General features: G+C 53.1%; 4 protein-coding genes across 4 annotated transcripts; all 4 read left to right on the top strand.

Annotated features, from left to right (window-relative positions):
• Window positions 1-22: 22 nt before the first annotated feature.
• On the top strand, window positions 23-499 carry COCSUDRAFT_33563 (hypothetical protein; the record flags this gene model as incomplete). The annotated part of the gene is made up of 1 exon (XM_005646341.1): window positions 23-499. A coding segment is annotated over exon 1 (165 nt), but the record flags the coding sequence as incomplete, so codon positions are not given.
• Window positions 500-1475: 976 nt separating this feature from the next.
• Window positions 1476-7405, top strand: COCSUDRAFT_66712 (NAD(P)-binding protein; the record flags this gene model as incomplete). The annotated part of the gene is made up of 9 exons (XM_005646340.1): window positions 1476-1517; window positions 1620-1741; window positions 2213-2453; window positions 2729-2910; window positions 3346-3562; window positions 5721-5859; window positions 6238-6449; window positions 6827-6894; window positions 7258-7405. 9 exons carry the CDS (start codon window positions 1476-1478, stop codon window positions 7403-7405), a joined length of 1371 nt encoding a protein of 456 aa, XP_005646397.1.
• Window positions 7406-8182: 777 nt separating this feature from the next.
• On the top strand, window positions 8183-11966 carry COCSUDRAFT_66711 (NAD(P)-binding protein). Its single transcript, XM_005646339.1, has 8 exons — window positions 8183-8248; window positions 8360-8464; window positions 8537-8634; window positions 8753-8864; window positions 9292-9506; window positions 9846-9913; window positions 10294-11644; window positions 11915-11966. Exons 2-7 carry the CDS (start codon window positions 8365-8367, stop codon window positions 10433-10435), a joined length of 735 nt encoding a protein of 244 aa, XP_005646396.1. The 5' UTR covers window positions 8183-8248; window positions 8360-8364; the 3' UTR covers window positions 10436-11644; window positions 11915-11966.
• A 3237-nt stretch (window positions 11967-15203) lies between these two features.
• COCSUDRAFT_56302 (hypothetical protein) lies at window positions 15204-18004 on the top strand (the record flags this gene model as incomplete). Its single annotated transcript, XM_005646338.1, has 6 exons — window positions 15204-15252; window positions 15381-15658; window positions 15969-16160; window positions 16512-16715; window positions 17123-17373; window positions 17833-18004. The coding sequence occupies 6 exons, from the start codon at window positions 15204-15206 to the stop codon at window positions 18002-18004; spliced, it is 1146 nt and encodes a 381-aa protein (XP_005646395.1).
• Window positions 18005-18569: the final 565 nt, after the last annotated feature.

Below are 18569 nucleotides of genomic sequence, written 5' to 3'. Positions count from 1 at the left end.
CAGAGTTGATTGGCGCGCGGAAGTTAGACAAGGCGCCTTCTCAGGGGTGTGTAGAGTGTCAATGGAATGTATTGGACGGATTATTTGTTATAAAGTCTTGCCCCTGCGCCGTGTGGGCCGCATATTGATAAAGTGCCGGAAGTATGCGAACACCCTCATAGGCCTTTTGAAGTGAGATCTGCTGAGGAGTTCCCGGACAACCACCGAAGTAAACTTTACGTTTGAAACTTGTATGTCAAGTCTGCAGAGTACACTAGAGCATGTGCCATGCTGATGAGAGACTGTTGTGCATGCATGCGCCTCCAGAAGTTGTGTGGTAGGGATAAGAGTAGGATGATGACTGCCTTTGACTCATTCTACTACTCGCACAGATCTCTAGAGCTGCAAATTGAAGCGCCTATAAATAGGCATAGGTATCATAGTTTGAGGGCCACAATATTGTATCTGAACAGCCCCATGCTTCAGCTTGGGGGTATGACATGTAACATTGAGGTCTCTTATGTAGATGCAATGCATCCAACATCAACATCACCATCCACAAGTCTATGGGTGTGGTACCTAAAAAAAATGGAAGTGAACTTGTTGGACAAAAGGCAGGACTTGATCCCGGGCCTTCCGAATAGAGGAGGGGCTTGAACCCCCTACAGACCAACCGTCCAGGGACTGGGCTCGAACCAATTACAGCCTGGCGCCACCAGGAGAGTCGCCTTCAGGGATGCCTTGCCCAGCTGTTGCTTTTCGATTCAAATAAGTCGTGCGTCTGATGCGCTAGATTTGGCTCCGAGCAAACAAGCGGCAAAGCTTAGCCAAAGCAAAGAGGCTGCCTTGCTCCAATTCTACGTATCTCACAGTGGTGCATCTGACACAGGCAGGGCGCCTTGCGATGTCATTGTCTGTACTCAAGAACTGCCGGACAGGCCGCTTGACAGGGTCATCAACTCCGATGACATCAATTCTCAAGGTGAAGCCCAGGCGTCGTAGCATGCCAGATCTGCATGTCAAAATATTGCAAATGGTGCATTTGACGATTTGCATATACTGGCTAGCCACTGGCGTGCGAGGAAGGTTGTCGACCTGGTCAGCAGTGATGCACAAGAGCTGCTTGACTTCTCACAGGTGGTGACCTGCCGGGGAGGACTGGCACGCAGAACCGCAAGCCGTGCTTTACAAATTGTCGCGCGTTCGGGAGTAAACTCTTCTCCACCAACAAAGACGGCGCTTCGCAAGCTTCCAAAGGTGAGCAACTGGAGGATTACTACTGTTTTATCCTCTGCATTCCGTTCAAGCTATACTTCAATTTGTGCTTTTTGGTTGTGCAAGATGATGAGGTCTGTTGGTAAGGTTGCTGGGTAATGATGACCATTTTTGGCTGATGACAGGCAGCTCTTGAAGAACAGCTCAAGCAGCTAGGACTGGGAGCGGATGGCAACAAAGAAACGCTTGTGGCTAGGCTGTTTGAAGCTTGCACCAGCACAATGGCATCAGACAGTCAAGAACTCCATTCCACCAACGGCAAGGTGAGTGGTGATGCCAAACGCTTATGTCCACGTCCTGGGTCGTAAGCAGCAGAATTGAATGCATGTTTGTTGCAATCCAAGCATGTGCCTCCGTTGTTGCAGGTGGATGTAGAAAACGCGGCAGAAGTGCAGATGCTGCGCAGCCAAGTGGCCGACCTTCAGCAGGAGCTCACAGTCATGACACAGCGTCTCACCGCAGCTGATGCTGCTCGCCTGGCTGAAAGGTGCTTCCTGACCTCCGCAGTCAGGCTATTTTACAAACCAGCACTTCTTCTTAGACTTATCAGTATTTGAAGGAGCGCATTCCAAATGGCTATTTTTTTATTTTCCGTTCCCATATGGTTTTGACCCTTCAGCCCCGGATTCTGCTGCTGCATCAGGGACTCTTTCAAGGCGGCTTTGGAGTATCTATCAAACCTGCTCTCATTATCCTCACGGCTGGTGTCCGAGGATAGTGCATGACTTTCTTTTCTGCATGGCCCCAGACCCGCTCACCCCTTTCCCAGGTGGGCCTACCCCACCTTTTCCCTTCCCCTTCCCATTTAGGCATTCCCTTTTCCTGGCATCATCCCTGCCAAATTATCTCCTCCTTCCAGAGCAGCATTCCTGCCTTTGACGGGGTCATTCCTGCTACTTTTTCCATGCAGTGCTTCCTATCATCATTACATGAACACCCTGCATGCATGCAAATGCAGGGCCCAGCTGGATGAGCTGACGGCAGCGATGACTGATCTGCGCGCGAATTACGAGGAGCATGCGCAGCTGGTAGCATCAGCGGAGGAGGCCGCCCTGAACGTGCAGCAGGGCGCGGCAGAGCTCGATGCAATGCGCAAAGAGCAGCAGGCTCTGTCCCAGCGCATCGCTCTGCTGCAGGGCCTCCTGCAGGCACGCCCACCCCCAGCATATCATCCAGCCTCTTCATTGTCGTTGCAAAGTGTCAACTTTGTCAATACATGCATGTCCTGCCAGACGCAAGGTGCATATTGAAATAAGCTGCATGCACAACATCTGCCTGCCTGACAGTGTTTTGGTGCCTGGCATCGGAGCTTACATACATCAAAAATGCATTAGAGGGCACACTTGCACAGCATTGTGTTGGAATTGGTTTTTTCTATGTCATCATGGGGCATAGTGGAGAGTTCTTGCCAACTAGCAGAAGCTGCAGATGCCATGCATGTCTGGGCATGACTGATCAGCATAAGTGTGTGCAGGAGCGCGACAGCGAGATCGAGCTGCTCAGGCAGCAGCTAGGAGAGTTCAAGGTGGAGGCCAGAGTGGGTGCAGCCGCCATCGGTGCGAGCGACGGCGTCGCCGTCATGGACATGGCCGGCGGCGGCTGGGCCGGCCGCGCGGCCCCAAGCTGGAATGCCCCGCAACAGGCGTCCTCCACCAGGTGACCCCAGGATAGCCATCTTTGCTCTGTGCATTGCTGTCTGGCGATATCTCCGCGCCCCCTGCATGGCCCACATTCAGTTTGTGTCCAATATAGTGTGTCTTGTTGTCTGCACACGCATATCCCCGGATACACTAAGTGAGCAACAGGGACTATGCTGAAGTCTTGCAGAGGACGAGCTGCATAGAATCAAGGTCGCCGTATCGCAGCAGAACTTTTAGTGATGGATGTCAGGCCTGAACCGGCGAAAAGATGCCATGCATGATCATGGTGTGGATGCGCCATGTTGAGAGCGGCAAAGAGAGCAACACTCACCAATCAGCTCACGCATGTCCTTCTCGTGGGACTCAAGGACCACATATCTGGACCCTGGGATCCAGATGGGCCTTATATCTTCATAGCGACAGGAAGACGCCAGTGCTTTCTTGCGCGCAGGGTGGGGGCGAGCAACAGCGGCTTCTCGCGCGCGATGGGCGGTGACAGCGAGCTGGCGGACGTTTACCGCTCGGGGCCGCCCTCGGCCAACGGCAACGCGCCGCGGCTGTCGGCGGCCGACGTGACTAAGCGCCACACCGCGCCGGGCCTGCTCGTTCTGGCCGGCGCGCTCGGCTTCTCCCGAGCCTGGCGCGACCTCAAGCGCAGCCTGCCCAAGGTCAGCTGCCCAGATATACTACTGTACTGGTCACTGTAAACCCCGCACTTTTGAATAATTGAAATAGCAAACAGGTTCCCGTAGGGGGTTCCCGCACGATCAAAAGTTTATTTGCCAGTAATCCGAAAATCGGCCCATTCTATTATTATTTTGCGAATTATCAGTCCGACTAAGGGGCACCCACCGATCCCGCGGGCACTCTCCCGCACCCAGAAAAGATGAGATTTTTCAATCCCACAAAGTTTAAATCAATAATTTTGTGCAGGGTTTACAGTAACCAATATAGTAGCAAGGGTTCTGGCTTAAGGGTGGATAATGTTGCACCCCACACCCCTTACCCCTTTGTGGGTTGAATATTGCGATGCACACTTGGGACGCTGTCATAAGGCCACGCTGACACTGTGGGATCAAACTTCATTTTGCTGTATAACCCATTTATGCAATTGTTCTGTGACACGCTGCGACAAAATGCTTTCTGAAGTTGGTCCGGTGTGTGGCCAAGAAATGCTGTCAGGCTTAATGTGATGCCATGCCCTGCTGTGCGCTGTTGAATTTCTGCCGTAAGGGTGCAGTTGCTTGCTGCTGTCTGACACTCTTCTTGCATGTGCAGGACCAACGCGTCAACTTGGACATTACAACGATTGCGCTGTGTGGTGCACTGGTGGCCATCGCTGCTCACTCCTAGCTCTGCTCAAGGCCCTGGGCCAATCCTGCACCGCCACCTCTCCTGCCACCCGCCACGCCCTGCTGAGCCCTGTTGCTGACTTGCAGCAGCGAGGATTTTCTGAACCCACCATGCGGAGTTGAAGTCTGCCAGGGCGTACTCAACATGCAGGACTCAAATGACTGGAACTTACCCCTTGGGAACTCTTCAAAAATATGACGTCCAAGTCCCTTCGGAGTTTGCATGGACGGGGCAGTGCCACTGGCAAGAACAGCCCACCATGATTGGACAAGTGTACAATATATATTCTCAGTTTCCGCTATGTAGTGATTGGCAGGATGGTCTCTGAGAAGATCTACTTTCATGGATGCTCTGTCTATATGTTGATGCATTTATTTGTTGACAATGGATCATCCCCAAAGTTTGACAGGTCTGTTGCAATGCATGCTATATTATTGTACAGCGCTGATCTGTAAGGGATTGACTGAATGCACTGGTGTACTGCTCGAACCGCGGTACCGCTAGAGCAAATGAATTGTGACATCTGCCGCATCCATGATCTACTTGTCCTGGACAAGTTGTCCACCTGGGATATCTTTGAATAGAGGAGCTCTTCTTTTATTTTTCGGGGTTGTCTCCATTCGGTTGCAATGCAAGTGCAGCTTGTGGCCATGCAATGGTGACTCATCTGTGACAATCTAAGAATAGCCCAGGCTTGCAATGCATTGCGTGCAGAACGGCTATCCCCTTATGCTATTCTCTGGTGTCATTCAAATGCCTCACAGGTGACTAGCGGACCTGCTGCTGCGTCATCGTCGACGATTCCAAGTGAGTTCCTTTGCAAATGGGATCCGGTGTAGGTGTCCGAAACAGATCCCTCTGCAAGATCGGCAGGGTCGGCATTCCCGTGTTGATCAGGAAGGCTGATTGAATTCTATATATGCAGGTTTATCATGGTTGGACAAGACAAGCTGCTCCAAGGCAAATGGGCTTTGGTGACTGGCGCAAGCTACGGCATCGGCAGGGCAATTTCGCTTGCTTTTGCCGAGCACGGTTGCTTTCAGTATGCGAAATAGATTCAAAGCATTATTTCTACTTTAAAAATAGCAAGGATTCTATATTTGTTCCTATCCTGTCATCTCTGAACTGTCGCCTCCTCCTGATTGTATAGGTGCTAACTTGTGGATCTCAGCCAGACACAAGGACAAGCTGCGGGAGACAGCAGAGGACGCAAAGGCACTGGGCGCTGAGCATGTCATCATTGTACAGGTCCGTTCATCACATCGACCACAGTCCTTGCAGGCTCACATGCATTAATATTTCCACCATTCTAGCCGGCACTGGGCTGGCTCCTGCTCGCACGTTGACAATCATAGCAGTGCAGTGCCATTTCTTTTGCCCTGGCCAGCCATGGGTATGAGTTTGGCTAGCCTTGCAAACAATCCTGCCAAAGGCCGCACCCATGATCTGACTTCCTTTTGAGTGCATCAACAGGCAGATCTGAGCATCAAGGAGGATGTGGATGACCTGGCCAATGTTGTCTCCAGCAAGATCGATGTGCTGGTCAACAATGCTGGCATCCTCACCAAGTCATCTGCCCTGGAAGGCGCGCACAGCTCTGCTGCTGTTTCAAGTTGCATGTGCTTCAAATTCAAGTGATCACTTCTGATCAGAACACCGCATGGGAAGTTGTGCTAATTGCACCGCTGCCCCTCCATGACTTCAGCGCATGCATGCTGGTACTTGTGCTGTTCCCACCAAGCAAGCCCTGTGGCAACTCGACTGCAGTTGTGTGAGCAAATGTGCAATTGCACCCTTGGAGATTGATAACCCCGAGGTGGAGGCACAGCTGCTTACACAGTTGGAGTTGTTGTCAAATTTGCTTTCATGCCTGCCCAATTCGCTTGATGACTACCTGCACACAACTCTTCTACGCCATCCCCAGGAAGCCTGTAACTGCGTGCATGCAAAATGGGGCGTCAGACTTCAGGTAAATTCAAAATGTGTGCAGGCAGCCCTGACGACTGGGACAAGATGATGAGGGTGGATCTGGAGGCGCCCATGCGGCTGACTCACCACCTGGCACCGGCAATGAGTGAGCGCGAGGGCGGCGGCCACATCATCAACATCTCTTCCGTGGCCGGCCTCGAGGCGATGCCGGGTTTTGCCGCCTATGCAGCCGCCAAGTTTGGCCTCACCGGCTTCAGCAAGTCCACCTTTGAGGTGAGAAATGCATGCATCCTGCCCAGAAGGCAAGGTGTGTCTCAAGACAAGCTGCAGGTAAAGGCTGCCGCAAATCCAAACCCCTTGATGGCCAGATCCAAGCAAGACCCAATCAACCGTGGACACTGTGCTCAATATCAATACCGGCCCCCGCCGGCCGGGGCCTAATCTTTGACATGGCCAAATGCCTGTTCACGTTGAGCAGAGGTGGATATGACTTTCTATTTGAAAGATAGACGTTGTCTTTGATGCCATCTCACAATCACACAGTGATGTTGGCCAGGGTACAAGGATATCTTCATGGCATGCATAAGCATGTGTCATAAATGTACTGCGCAGGCTGCAGCACACTGAGCTGGCGAGCTATGATTGTGCAGGAGCTGAGGGACAAGAACGTGCTGGTGACCACGATCTACCCTGGCTACGTGGCATCTGAGATGACAAGGTTTACTCTGCTCCCTTTTTCTCCTGCAGGCCACCTTCAAGTCAGACAGAGAGACGGTCACTGGGTGCACGAAATCATTCTGAGAGGAACAGCCCTCAATCCTGTGCAGTGCTCTGGTGCCTGCAGCTGCATGATCTTGCACCGCCGCCGAGTGACCCGAAGCTGTTTACCCAGCACATGGACGGAAATCTTTGTCCTGATCGCAATCTCCCCTGGAAGATCAAAAGACGGGGGGTGCTAAAGACTACTGAAGGTAGTCTTTAGTACCATCTGGAAAAGATGAGCAGAGTCTGCCCTCCAGCTGCACAGGGTCCTCACGGGTGGTCACACAATGTTTCCAGCTGAATCATTATGGGCTCGCAGGGATGCATCTGTGCCTCGGGACAAGATGATCCGCCCGGAGGACATTGCGCAGGCGGCTCTGTTGCCCTTCCGCATGTCTGACTTGGCGTGCCCCACCGACATTGTCGTGCGCCCATCCCACAAGCTAAGCCCCTCCGGTGGCGACTGATGCATGCGTTCTTGCAAGAAAAGGAGACGCAGTAAAGGGAGACGCAGGAAAGGGAGATGCAGAACAGTGCGGCAGAGCGGGCGCCAGAGATAAGAGGAAGGGCTGTCTTGCAAGTCAACGTCATGCAGCCAGCATACAATGATCCTGTGGTCAAGGAGATTGCAAGGTGTAGCAGATTAGTTGGATCTGCTGGGGAGAAGCTCGTCTGCAGCGATGCTGGCCCTGTGGATGTAGATGTAACTGTCTTGACTGTCGATTATGAGCCTTGCTTGCAACCTGGATGCTGCACAAAGGTGCCGATAGGTCGTCTGGTGACAGGCGGGCAGGAACCCTTGCTGTGTGTGGGTAAGAACAGGGATTGCATGTTTGTGTATCATACACATGATCTGTACAAGAGAGAGTATTTTGGTAGGCGGCCGTCTAGTACTTTTGCATGCCTGAATGTGAGTGCTGGTGTCCCATGTAGGGCTCAAATCGCCGGTATGTGTTTTCTACGGTCAGCACCTATATTCTGAAGGCCCCGTAGATGTGGCTGCAGACGCGCTGCGTGTATGCCCTATGGCCTTTGGCTTTGGGTTTGCCGACCTGTAATAATAATAATTATAATAATTCTGCATGAATATCACGCAATCCCCGTGTTTGGAAGCTTCCCTGCTTCCCTTCATCTGTGCAGTGATGACATGTCATTGGTGATGAATAGGGCCCGTCCTAAATATAGCATCTCCGCCGAGAACACGTCGTGCAGGAATCTGTTGGAAAGTTTCTGTCCAGTCGGAATTCTTCTGTATTTTTGCTATTCGTGTAGTGTTGCTGCCAGCCATCTTTTACAGATCGTTCTGTCTGGTGAGTTTGGACTGAGCCATACATATAGGTGCATACCGCTACTGGCTTAATACTGTGCCGTGTAGAGATCCCGCAATATTAGCTATCTTAGCAACTTCTAAATCTCTGCAGGAAAAATGGGAGGCCAGGACAAGCTTTTGCAGGGCAGATGGGCCCTGGTGACCGGCGCAACAGGCGGGATAGGCCGCGCGATCAGCTTGGCCTTTGCAGAACACGGTGAGTTGAATGTCGAAGACGTTCGATGTGAACTGTATCTCATCTTTTTTTACATAATTCTGACCCGTACAGGTGCCAACCTGTGGATCAGTGGGAGGAATGAGGAGAAGCTGAAGGACACTGCAGAGGATGCCAAGGCTCTAGGGGCGGCTGAGGTTATTATCCTGAAGGTGTGCCAGATACATTTTTTTCACACCGACTTCCTTTTGGAAAGATAGAAGGCCAGTACCAAGGAAATTTGCACTGGGTGAGGGGCGCTACAGCAAAGGATCTTGTCTCTGGGTGCAGGTTGACCTGGCTGCCAGCAAGGCAGTGGACGAGCTGGCTGCGAAGGTCACTGACAAGATTGATATCCTGGTCAACAACGCTGGACTTGCTGTGGAAGCTGCCGCAATGAAAGGTGGGCCCCATCTCAAGGCCTGAAGCAATCTTTGTGGCAAAAATGTTCAATCGGATTGAAGCCTCCAGGAGGCCGCAGGAGGCCTGGTCTTGGCGCTGCCGCAGCCCTCATAGGATCGATCTGCTGCTAATACGGCTGCCTGTGAGCTGTAGGCTGCGTTTAGCCACTGAGGTCTCACTGTGTCCAAGTGGTGCAATGCACATGGCGGAAGATGTTTTCACCTCTGCAGTGGGCATGCTTGAGATCACACCTGTGAAGCGCTTATCTGCTTTGTCTCCATTTGTGGATTTTTTTTCTTCAGGCTATGTGAGCAATCATACAACGGCTTGCCGCGGACCAGAGACAGCTGCACCCCTTAGTCAAGACTGCATGAGACCCACACAGACACTAGCAACTGCTGAACATTGATCACCGTTTTAAATTGCAGGCGATCCAGATCAGTGGGAGGAAAAGATGATGCAGCTGGACCTGCTGGTGCCCATGAGGCTGACGCGAAGGATTGCTCCTGCGATTAGTAAGCGCCAGGCGGGCGGCCACATCATCAACATCTCCTCTGTGGCTGGTATTGAGGCGTTGCCTGGCATTGGAGGCTACAATGCAGCCAAATTCGGGCTCACTGGATGGTCCAAGTCCATACAGCAGGTAACTACTCTGCTGTCTTGCCCAGATCATGTGAGATTTTTCATTGCAATTGTCAGGGCTCTGTATTGCTGTCTGCATTCTCCCTAGGCTTAATTGTCAGGGCAAATATCATGATTTTGTCATGTGAGGTACCTTTTCGAATTGCGTTTGGATTGCCTTTGGAACTGCCTCCTGTGCACAATGGTTAGGCCAGCCTGCTATTGGCTCTGCACTTTGCACTCCCGTGCAGTTGTTGCTCTGCCACCCTTGCATTGGAAGCTTGCCCTGGTGTTCTTCTTCCTTCCCCTGCCTCAAAATGTTAGAAGCACAGCAGACTCAAGTTGGGTAAGGGGTGTGCAGGAGCTCAAGGAGCACAACGTGCGAGTGATCACCATCTACCCAGGCTATGTTGCCTCTGAGATGACAGCGTGCGCACCCTATGCCCTCACCCTTGCTTTCCCACACTCTCCTTGTCCCAGCTGATGCCGAGAGACACAAAGGGCACTCAGGCTTGAGTCTTGAATGTGGCTGCGCCACGTGCTCTCCTTGCGCTATTTACGGCCACTGAACGTTGGCCCCTTGGCCGGTACAAATAGTGAGCTTCGTGCCCACGAATAAATGGAATTTGCTTGGATCCAACAGGAGACAAGATTTGGGCAGCCTCTCACTGCAGCATGTCCGCAGATGCACCTGGCCTCTTGGCAGGAAAAGCATTTAATAATAATAATAAATCGCACCTTAGCCTTGTTTGTGTACGCTGGCACTTCCCAGCATCATTGGCTTTTGACAGTGGTATTGTGCACTGCAGGGATGCGCCGGTGTCTCAGGACAAGATGATCCGCCCGGAGGACATTGCACAGGCGGCTCTGCTGCCCTTCCGCATGTCTCCCTACGCCTGCCCCACCGACATCGTTGTCCGCCCAGCGCAGAAGCTCTCTCGAGGGGCCTAGAAACAATCAAATTAAGGGTCTTATCCAAGACATATAAGGCAGAATGCCAAACATGCATATGCATAGCAGCAGCATTGTGCGGATCATTCAAGATGCCATCTGGACGCGTCCTTTTCAGAAGCAGGCAAAAGAATTGGGAAAGTGGTGAACGAGCAGAGCAGCCAGTACAAGCGAGGTCTGGGCTGGTCCGGGAAAGTCACATGTGGTTACAAGTCTTGCACATGTTGCAGATCAATGGCAGAATCTGGAGCAAGTCTGTTCTTCTCAATGCGGCAGTGATCTCAAAGCAAGCAGGGACAAATTGTCTTCAAGGCAAGCTTGTCATCTGCTGCGAGAAAAGGAAACATCAATGAACTTTCTGGGCCGCCCTTCGAGGGTGAATTACGTAATGACACTGAAGACAGGGTGGTGATGTGCCATCACTTCCGCTAATGAAATGTTCCAGAGTCCACATGTGTGAAAGAGTGGCTCACTGTTCAGCCATCCCAAGCTCCTCAGCTGCAGCACCCATTCCTTTGCACCACTGATTGAAATTTAATATTGGGCTATCAAGACTGCAATCCAAATTCCTATCATTTCTTTTTGCAAGCATTGGAGGCATCGTCTACCCATTGCATAGCACCCACACCAGCTCCGCAAATGATGCTCTCGGCGTCCCTGCATCTCAAGCTATGCTCTGGATCCGGGCTTCTTCTACTCACAAAACATGAGCGCTCTCCGCAGCTGCAAATGCAGCGCCTCAGCTTTGAAGCGGCTGAGCAAGCCCCCATTGGTGCCAAGAAAACTTCGCCCCATCCATTACAGACACTTGCCCCGGCCAGACTGGCAGATGAGCTTCAAGTCCATACAGCTCCTGCGGCATGTGTTGCTGAAAGGGTGGACCACGTGGGCGGGTGAAGCCAACTCAGGCCATGCCCCGGGCTGTCACACATGAGAAGCTCGCTGCCAGAGACTGCAGCATCTTCCCCCAAGGCTGCACTCACTTTTTGCAGCCTTTTCCCTGGCACAAAAAATGGTGTGGCCAGCTCAGGCCTTGGCGGGGGCCGGCACAGGCGGCTTGACGGAGACAGCCACATTGCGAGCCTTGGCTGCGAAGAGTGCGCCCTTGAAGCGGGACAGGTCGGAGCCGTTGGGGCGCGCAAAGCTGAAGTTGATGAGCGAGATTGTCTTCTCCCACTCCGTGTCCCCTTCTGGGCCCGCCACAGTCACCTGCACACAGATATCCATCCTTACTGATAACCGCTTCAGGAAGCTGTTTGAAATCACCGCGTTTGAAATGAGAACGAGGCTTGGTGCCTCCGTCCAGGCGATCTTGATAATACGCTTTTCCTGCCAGGAGGCAAGGTGCGTCTGCAGACAAAGCTGCAGGCAAAGATATCCAGCAACTTTGATGTTGGGCAGATCAGGGACATGCAATCAGGCAGAGGGGATTTGCAGGTATGAAAAAGTTGCTAGCAGAGTGAGGCGCAGAAGGCTGACCTGCTTCTCGGCCGACCTGTTCTCCTGCGACCGCTTGCCCTTCACGCTGTTGCGCTTCTGCACGCCACATCCCATCATCAGTGTACAGGCGTTGGCACAGCAGGTATCACGCATGCAGTTCAACAAAGGCAACTGAAAAGCTTACGAGGACTATAAAGATGACGTGCAATATCGAAAGATAGAGCACAAAGTTTTTCTCGGGACGCGGCCTGTGCACCTCTGCACTCTAGAGAGAGAGCCATTTGCAGCCTGCAAATATTCATGAGTTTAAATTTGGTCCCGGGTGGCCGGGGGGCGGCATAAATGCTGAGCACTGTGCCCACGGTGGACTGGGTCTTGCGTGGATCTGGAGAGTCCATCAAGGGGTAGGATATGTGGCAGCTTTACCTGCAGCTAGTCTGCAGACGCACCTTGTCACTGGCAGGAAATGCGTGCAAATTATGAATATAACAATTACTTTTGGTAGTATCGGCACCTGGTAGAATTTCTCGAGGTAGCCGGCGGCGTTCTTGACGAGGGAGTCCTTGGCCTTGGCCTCCTCGGCCTCCTGCTTCAGCAGCCGCTCCCGCGCACTCGCCCGCACCGCCGCCACCTTCGGGTGCTCCCCGCCAAAGTCCGCCTGCCGCCAACATAATGCCAGTCAGACAAGCCTGATGCAATAAATCTGCCAATTGGACGAACAAGCTAAGCATTCATCGCTTGCTTCTCTCTTATGACCAGAGGTCGGAACATGACTGTATGCTGAGTCTGCATGTCAACTGCATGCTATAGACAGAGGACACTTCTCCAGAACAGCACGCACTTGCAATCCCTTGTGCCGCCGATTGAATGCACGTTTCACCCTCGCAAAAAACTTGTTCTGACACCCCCAGCTCTGGCGTCAAGCAAATGCCCAATTAGACATTGGTATGGGAGCATAAGGGCACAAGCCAAGAACCATGCAGCATGCGTGGGGTATCTAGAATGGCGGGAGCGCACCGGGCTCGAGTGGCCGTTCTCAGCGGGGCCGCGGAAGTCGCCGCCGTTCTCTGTGAACAGGTCCTCCGGCGCTTCGGTGGGCGCCGCGTCCGGCTGCACGGCTGCCGGGGGTGCAGCCGGCGCGGAGTAGAGCGAGCCGTCGCCAGCCGGGACTGGGTTGTCGGGGGGCGGACCCCCCTCGATGGGGACCTCCCAGTACTCGATGGCGTCCAGCAGCTCAAAGTTGGGCCCCTCTCCCTCCACTGGGCTCACATCGTGCACCTGGACAGTCCAACAATAAATGCTTGTCAGCGAGAGTAGACTCAGGATGGGATTAGAACAGTTATTTGCTCACATCGTGCACCTGAACAGTCCAGCAGGTGATGCTTGTCAAGGAGAGTAGACACAGGATGGGACCTGGACAGCCATTTATTCACATTGTGCACCTGGTCAGTCCAGCAGGCGAGCTCCTCAAGAGAAGCAAAACACAGGGCGGGACTACACAGCCATTTGCTCACATTGTGCACCTGATCAGTCCTCCTCAGGGGATCTGAACACAGGCCAGGACTACACAGCGATCTGCTCATGACCATGTCAAACCCATACTCAACCCGTGTTGCTGATGTATACAATATTGTTCAAGAATGCTCAACATGCAGAGCCTTCATTCTTGTGCATGTGACTCCCACAGGTTGCTGTGGCAATGCTGCCCGCATCTTCAGGACATGAGGGGGAAAGTGGGGCATGAGCACCTTGTCCCACTGGTTGACTTTGGGGTCCAGGTTGGCTTTGTGGAAGTGCTCGGTGAGGCCGGGGTATGCGCCCATCCAGCAAGTGAAGCGCAGGTTGCTCGAGTGCTCGATGGTGGGCTTGGTGGCAGAGTAGAGGCCATACTCTGTGTCTGTGCTGTTGCGCGCCTGGAACTGCTGGGATGCAACGCTGATCTGGCAGCTCTGCACATTGTCGAAAATGGCCGGGCCGTCCACAGGACCTGAACTTACATGCCCAAGTCACGTCAGACACAGCCAGCATTTGTACCTACATGTTTGGGTGTTGAGAATAGCTTTGGACGTCGTTTGCTTGGGTCATGCATCTGAACCGATGTGGCAACTTGTTCAAGTGGTATATGAGAGGCATACCTATAAAGATTTGCGAGTTCGTAACGTTGCTGACCTCCACTTCGCCCGAGTAGTCCAGCAGGTACACAGAGCAATCCTTCAGGTTCTTGAGGACAACGCTTTCCCTGGTCAAACCAAACGGCACCATCAAAGCCAACATGTTTTAAAAATGTCTGGTAGCCGGAAATTTATCGATACAAGGAATGAATAAGAGTTTGACACACTTGGCAAGGCAAATCTAGATTCATATGAGCTGGCTAGCATGCGTTCTAAAGCACAGAATCTGGCTTATTGAGCAGCTGAACATACATCCGGGTTGAGCATGTTGTCAACCGGGCAGACGTAGAATTATAAAAATTGAGTTCCTCAAGGACATACCCATTGATGGTGCCTGGCAGCTTTGTAAAAACTTCTCCTGTCGCATCGCTGAAGACAAATTCAGCCATGATGCTTGCAAGGTTGAGGCAGGGTTCTGGTGGTGCTGTGCAGCGTCAAAGCAACTTTCTTGGAATGCCTCTTGATGATCAGGTCACGTCAACCTTGTGCCCCCAATAGAGCCAATGCTCCCACTTTCAGCTTACAAAAAACGAACAAGAAAGGTATCGAGGGCGCTCAAAATGAATTCTTTGGCGATGTGGGTGGAAAGCGAGCCTCGAGGAGAGCGATTCTTGTGAAGGACGGTAAAACGGTATCGAAACCAGGGAAGAAAAGTATCGGGAGACGGGTGAGTTCCTGCAAATGCGAAGGTGATCTGTGCAATTGATGGATCTCTGAAGAGACGATAATCCCGGAGCATTGAAAGCCACAATCTGGACGTGCACTGAGCAAAGCATGTAGCAACCGTGTCCACGGGTGATACCGAAGTGAAAACAGTGAACCTAGTCAGCACCCTGCAGTCCAGCTCCAGTCATTAACCAAGAACGTTCCGTTCTTAGGAATACTTCTGCGGACTTAGGCTGCAGCATTCTCGAGATGTACGCTTCTGCGCACCCTGCTTTGTCTTTCGCCTGGGCTGAACAACATTGATCAATCGGCTTTGGATGATGCAATCTGTGCACCATTGCAGGAGGGATAGACAGAGGATCGCTCGAAGAAAGGTCGCGCCACCAGAAGTAACAAATTTGCCCGAGGAAATATGGCAGAGGATCGCGTACCACCTGACAGCCCGAGAATGGTGCAGAGCCAGTGGCACCTGCAAGACTACTTGGGAACTGATGCCTGAAACCTTCAGGGTCTATCCCAAAGACGGCGGTGCAGCTGCAGGTAATATCCACCAGCTCATGGAACAGAGATGAGCACGCACATCCAATCTGGGAATTGCAGCCTGAAACTTGGGAAACGACACAGTCTCGACCCAGCAATGTGCAGAGAAGCGAGCATCTGCTGCGCAGGCATGCAGTGGGTAGCGAAGAGGTGGCAGGGCACGCGCAGGCTGTACCTGCACGCGCCGCCAAAGAATGGGTTAGCAACCGCGATGGCAGCCATGCAGGGGTCGGTCCCGGCTGCGCTGACCTACCTGGATCTGGCATGGGGCAGGCACGACGATGCGCCCACGCTGTGCATGCTGCTGACGTGGATGGCGGCTCGCGCGGAGCGGCTGCAGACGCTCAGCCTGCAAGCCTACACCATCCACTGCCTGCCGCCCATGCTGAACCTCAAACACCTTGTGGTGCGCCGGACTGCTGCCTTTCTCACTGTGCATCAATTGAGACTCCACCAGTGCCCTTTTCACATCGTCATCACTACTGCCTTGAATGGCGCAGCATCGCAATTCCTGATATTGCCAGTCTCATTATGAAGTTGGTGCATGTTTGGAACAGCTTTGATTATGTCAGGCCTCACGAGCTGCAGAGTGTGCTCCCTCGGCAGAAGATTGTGTATTCCTAGGGCAGCTTCCCACATTCCCTGTCAGGAGCAAAAAGTAAAAGACCTCTGTTGTGTACTTGATATCTCTGAAGGGTGTGCCCACTGGGTCACAGGTGAGCCTGTCAGGTTTGTTCATGGCGGGGCTGGCGCAGTCGCTGCCGCTGCTGCGGTCGCTGGAGACCCTGGACCTCACGGCCATCGGCTGCACGGTGCCGGCGCTCGATTTCGCCCCCCTGCGCCGCCTGAAGAAGCTTGCACTCTTCGGCACGGCGCCTGAGAGCCTGCAGCTGCCACCTGGCTGCGAGGTGCGCATCAGAGTCGCCACTGCAAGAAGCCGCGCATCCTACCTGATGATAATATGCACTTCCAATAGGCAATGTTCTTACCTACTGAAGGGCAAGCCAGCCAGCAAACTGTCTCTCCTGGGTATCCAGCACAAAGGGGGACTAGCTCTTGTTGGGCCCCATTTTACTGTTTGCACCAGCGTTCTGTATACGCGACTCTTACAGTCGCCAGGGATAAACACGTGATCACCACATACTCCAGCACTAGAAATTCTGGAACACCCTTCAAAATGTCACCAACCCAGAGGTCATAGACTGGAAAGATAATGGCTTCTGACCATTTCATCCAGTAATGGCACTTCGACTGCGCAGGTGTACGTGGAGGTGTACTGCGAGGAGACGGCGCGGCGGCCGGTGTGGGACACAATACTGCCATCGCTGGTGTCGTTCACGTGGCACCAGGAGGACTTCTTCCTGCAGGACATCGAGGGGCTGCCCAACTTCCTGCTCGGCCCGCGCTGCCCGCCCACTGTGCGCCTGTGCCTCGGCGACATCTGCTACCCCGCAGCGCCCCTCGTGAGATCCCTCATCTCCTTCTTTTGCCAATCCCCAAATGGCATTTTTTGACATGGGGGAATGCCGCCTCGTGCATGTGGAGCTGTGGAAGGGGATTTTCTGTGCATGTGCTGCCAGCATCTGCAGCTCTTGTATCACTGCCATCTATCTTCGTATTGAAGTGCTCTGGCATCAGCAAGCCTGAAGGGAATGTGAAGCCCTACATGAGGAATGCAGTCTCCTGCCTGCCGGCCATCTCTGCGGCACCCTTTAAAGATCACTCTGAGCCTGTCGGCTAATCAATGTGACGGATGTCATATCAATCATGAACCTCGCAACGGGCATTCCAGAGAGACATGGTCATCTCCCTCTCTTACAGAACATCAGCCAAGCGTCTCCATCTCTTATAGACTGCTGTCCGCGCGCAGGTGCTGCTGGGCGGGCTGGCGACGGCGCGGCAGCTATGCATTACGGGGGAGGACGTAAACGTGCACATGCCGGCGCGGCCGAGCTGGGGCCACATCCACCTGTGCGCGCGCGGCGCCCTTAACCTCACCTTTGATGACGTGGACGGCCTGGCCGCACGCATGCCGGCCGCGCTGTTCCAGTGGTGGACTGCGCACGGCGTCGGCGTGCTCAACCTCTACAAGGCCTTCCAGTCCGCGCGCGCCGACTGGTGGTACCGCACTTGAATGTCCCTGCAACTCACTGCAAACCTCGACACAAAACCCAGATGCAATCCTTAAAGAGGCAACCTTCCACGTTTTGCGTATAGACTGGCGGTACTGCCCTTGCTGCGCTTCTGCAGGATTGCAAACTTTTGGCCAGAATATCTGGTTGCTACAAGTAAAGCTTTCACGTTGCAGCTCATGCCTGGTCGCATTCCAAGGAGATTAAGATGTTTATGTTTACGTGCGGAGCGTGCAGTGTCCTCGGCTCCCTCCCAGTTACCTTGCAGAAACCGGCCCCGAGGGCCCACCTCTTTCAAGCCAGCCTGCGCGCCCCTCACACAAGCTGCTGACAGGCCTCCAACCACCGCAACTTTGTGACTCTCATCCAGACCCCTCAAGGAGCTCAGTTGCCCCTCAGCAATGCACTGAGTCATCAGTTACTAACATGGACAGCGGCTGCTGCGCAGGTATGACGTGGACGGGGCGATAGCCTCGATGTGGAACTCGCAGCGTCATCAGGAGGGGTTGGACCTGTCGGAGGTGTGTTTCTGCGGAGCATGCACCCCATGCCTTCGCGGAGAGGAGTACCAGCGCCACTTGTGCCTGCTCAACCACTACCGCCGCTCAGACCACTCCTGACAGCTTTTAGACACGCAGCCATGTTTTTCCAGTGGCCCCGTCTGGCTGGGGGCGGTGTAAATACTGAGCACCATGCCCATGGTCGATTGGGCCTTCCTTGGATCTGGCGAGTCCTATAAGGGGTAGGATTTGTGGGCAGCCTTCAACTGTAGCTTGTCTGCAGGACGCACCTTGCCACTTGGCAGGAAGAAACGTGTTGTAGTAATTTTCCAATCCGCCCAAAATAATGGGGAGATGCTCGCCAATGTGAGGGCGCCAGGATATGGCCTGCCCAAGCGACATCGAGAAATGGAAATCGAGGCTTGTGCGAGGAACACTGAAGACTCAGATGTGTGTTTGGACAGGATGCAATTTCCGTTATCGGACCATCTCTTGTTGTGCAGACAGGCTGCACAAGAAAATTGACGCACATCGGATGCAGCCAATGTTTCTATGTCCGACATATATATACTATAGAGTCTATAGTAATATCATAGTATGATACGGTGTAACGCACGAGTGATAGGCCCACGAAACTGCCGGTGGCTTGCCTTACTGAATACTGTGCAGCACAGCGTGGCTTTTA

Source organism: Coccomyxa subellipsoidea (genome assembly GCF_000258705.1).
Source record: "Coccomyxa subellipsoidea C-169, whole genome shotgun sequence".
Taxonomy (NCBI): domain Eukaryota; kingdom Viridiplantae; phylum Chlorophyta; class Trebouxiophyceae; family Coccomyxaceae; genus Coccomyxa; species Coccomyxa subellipsoidea.
This window is presented reverse-complemented; position numbering and strand designations above follow the sequence as displayed.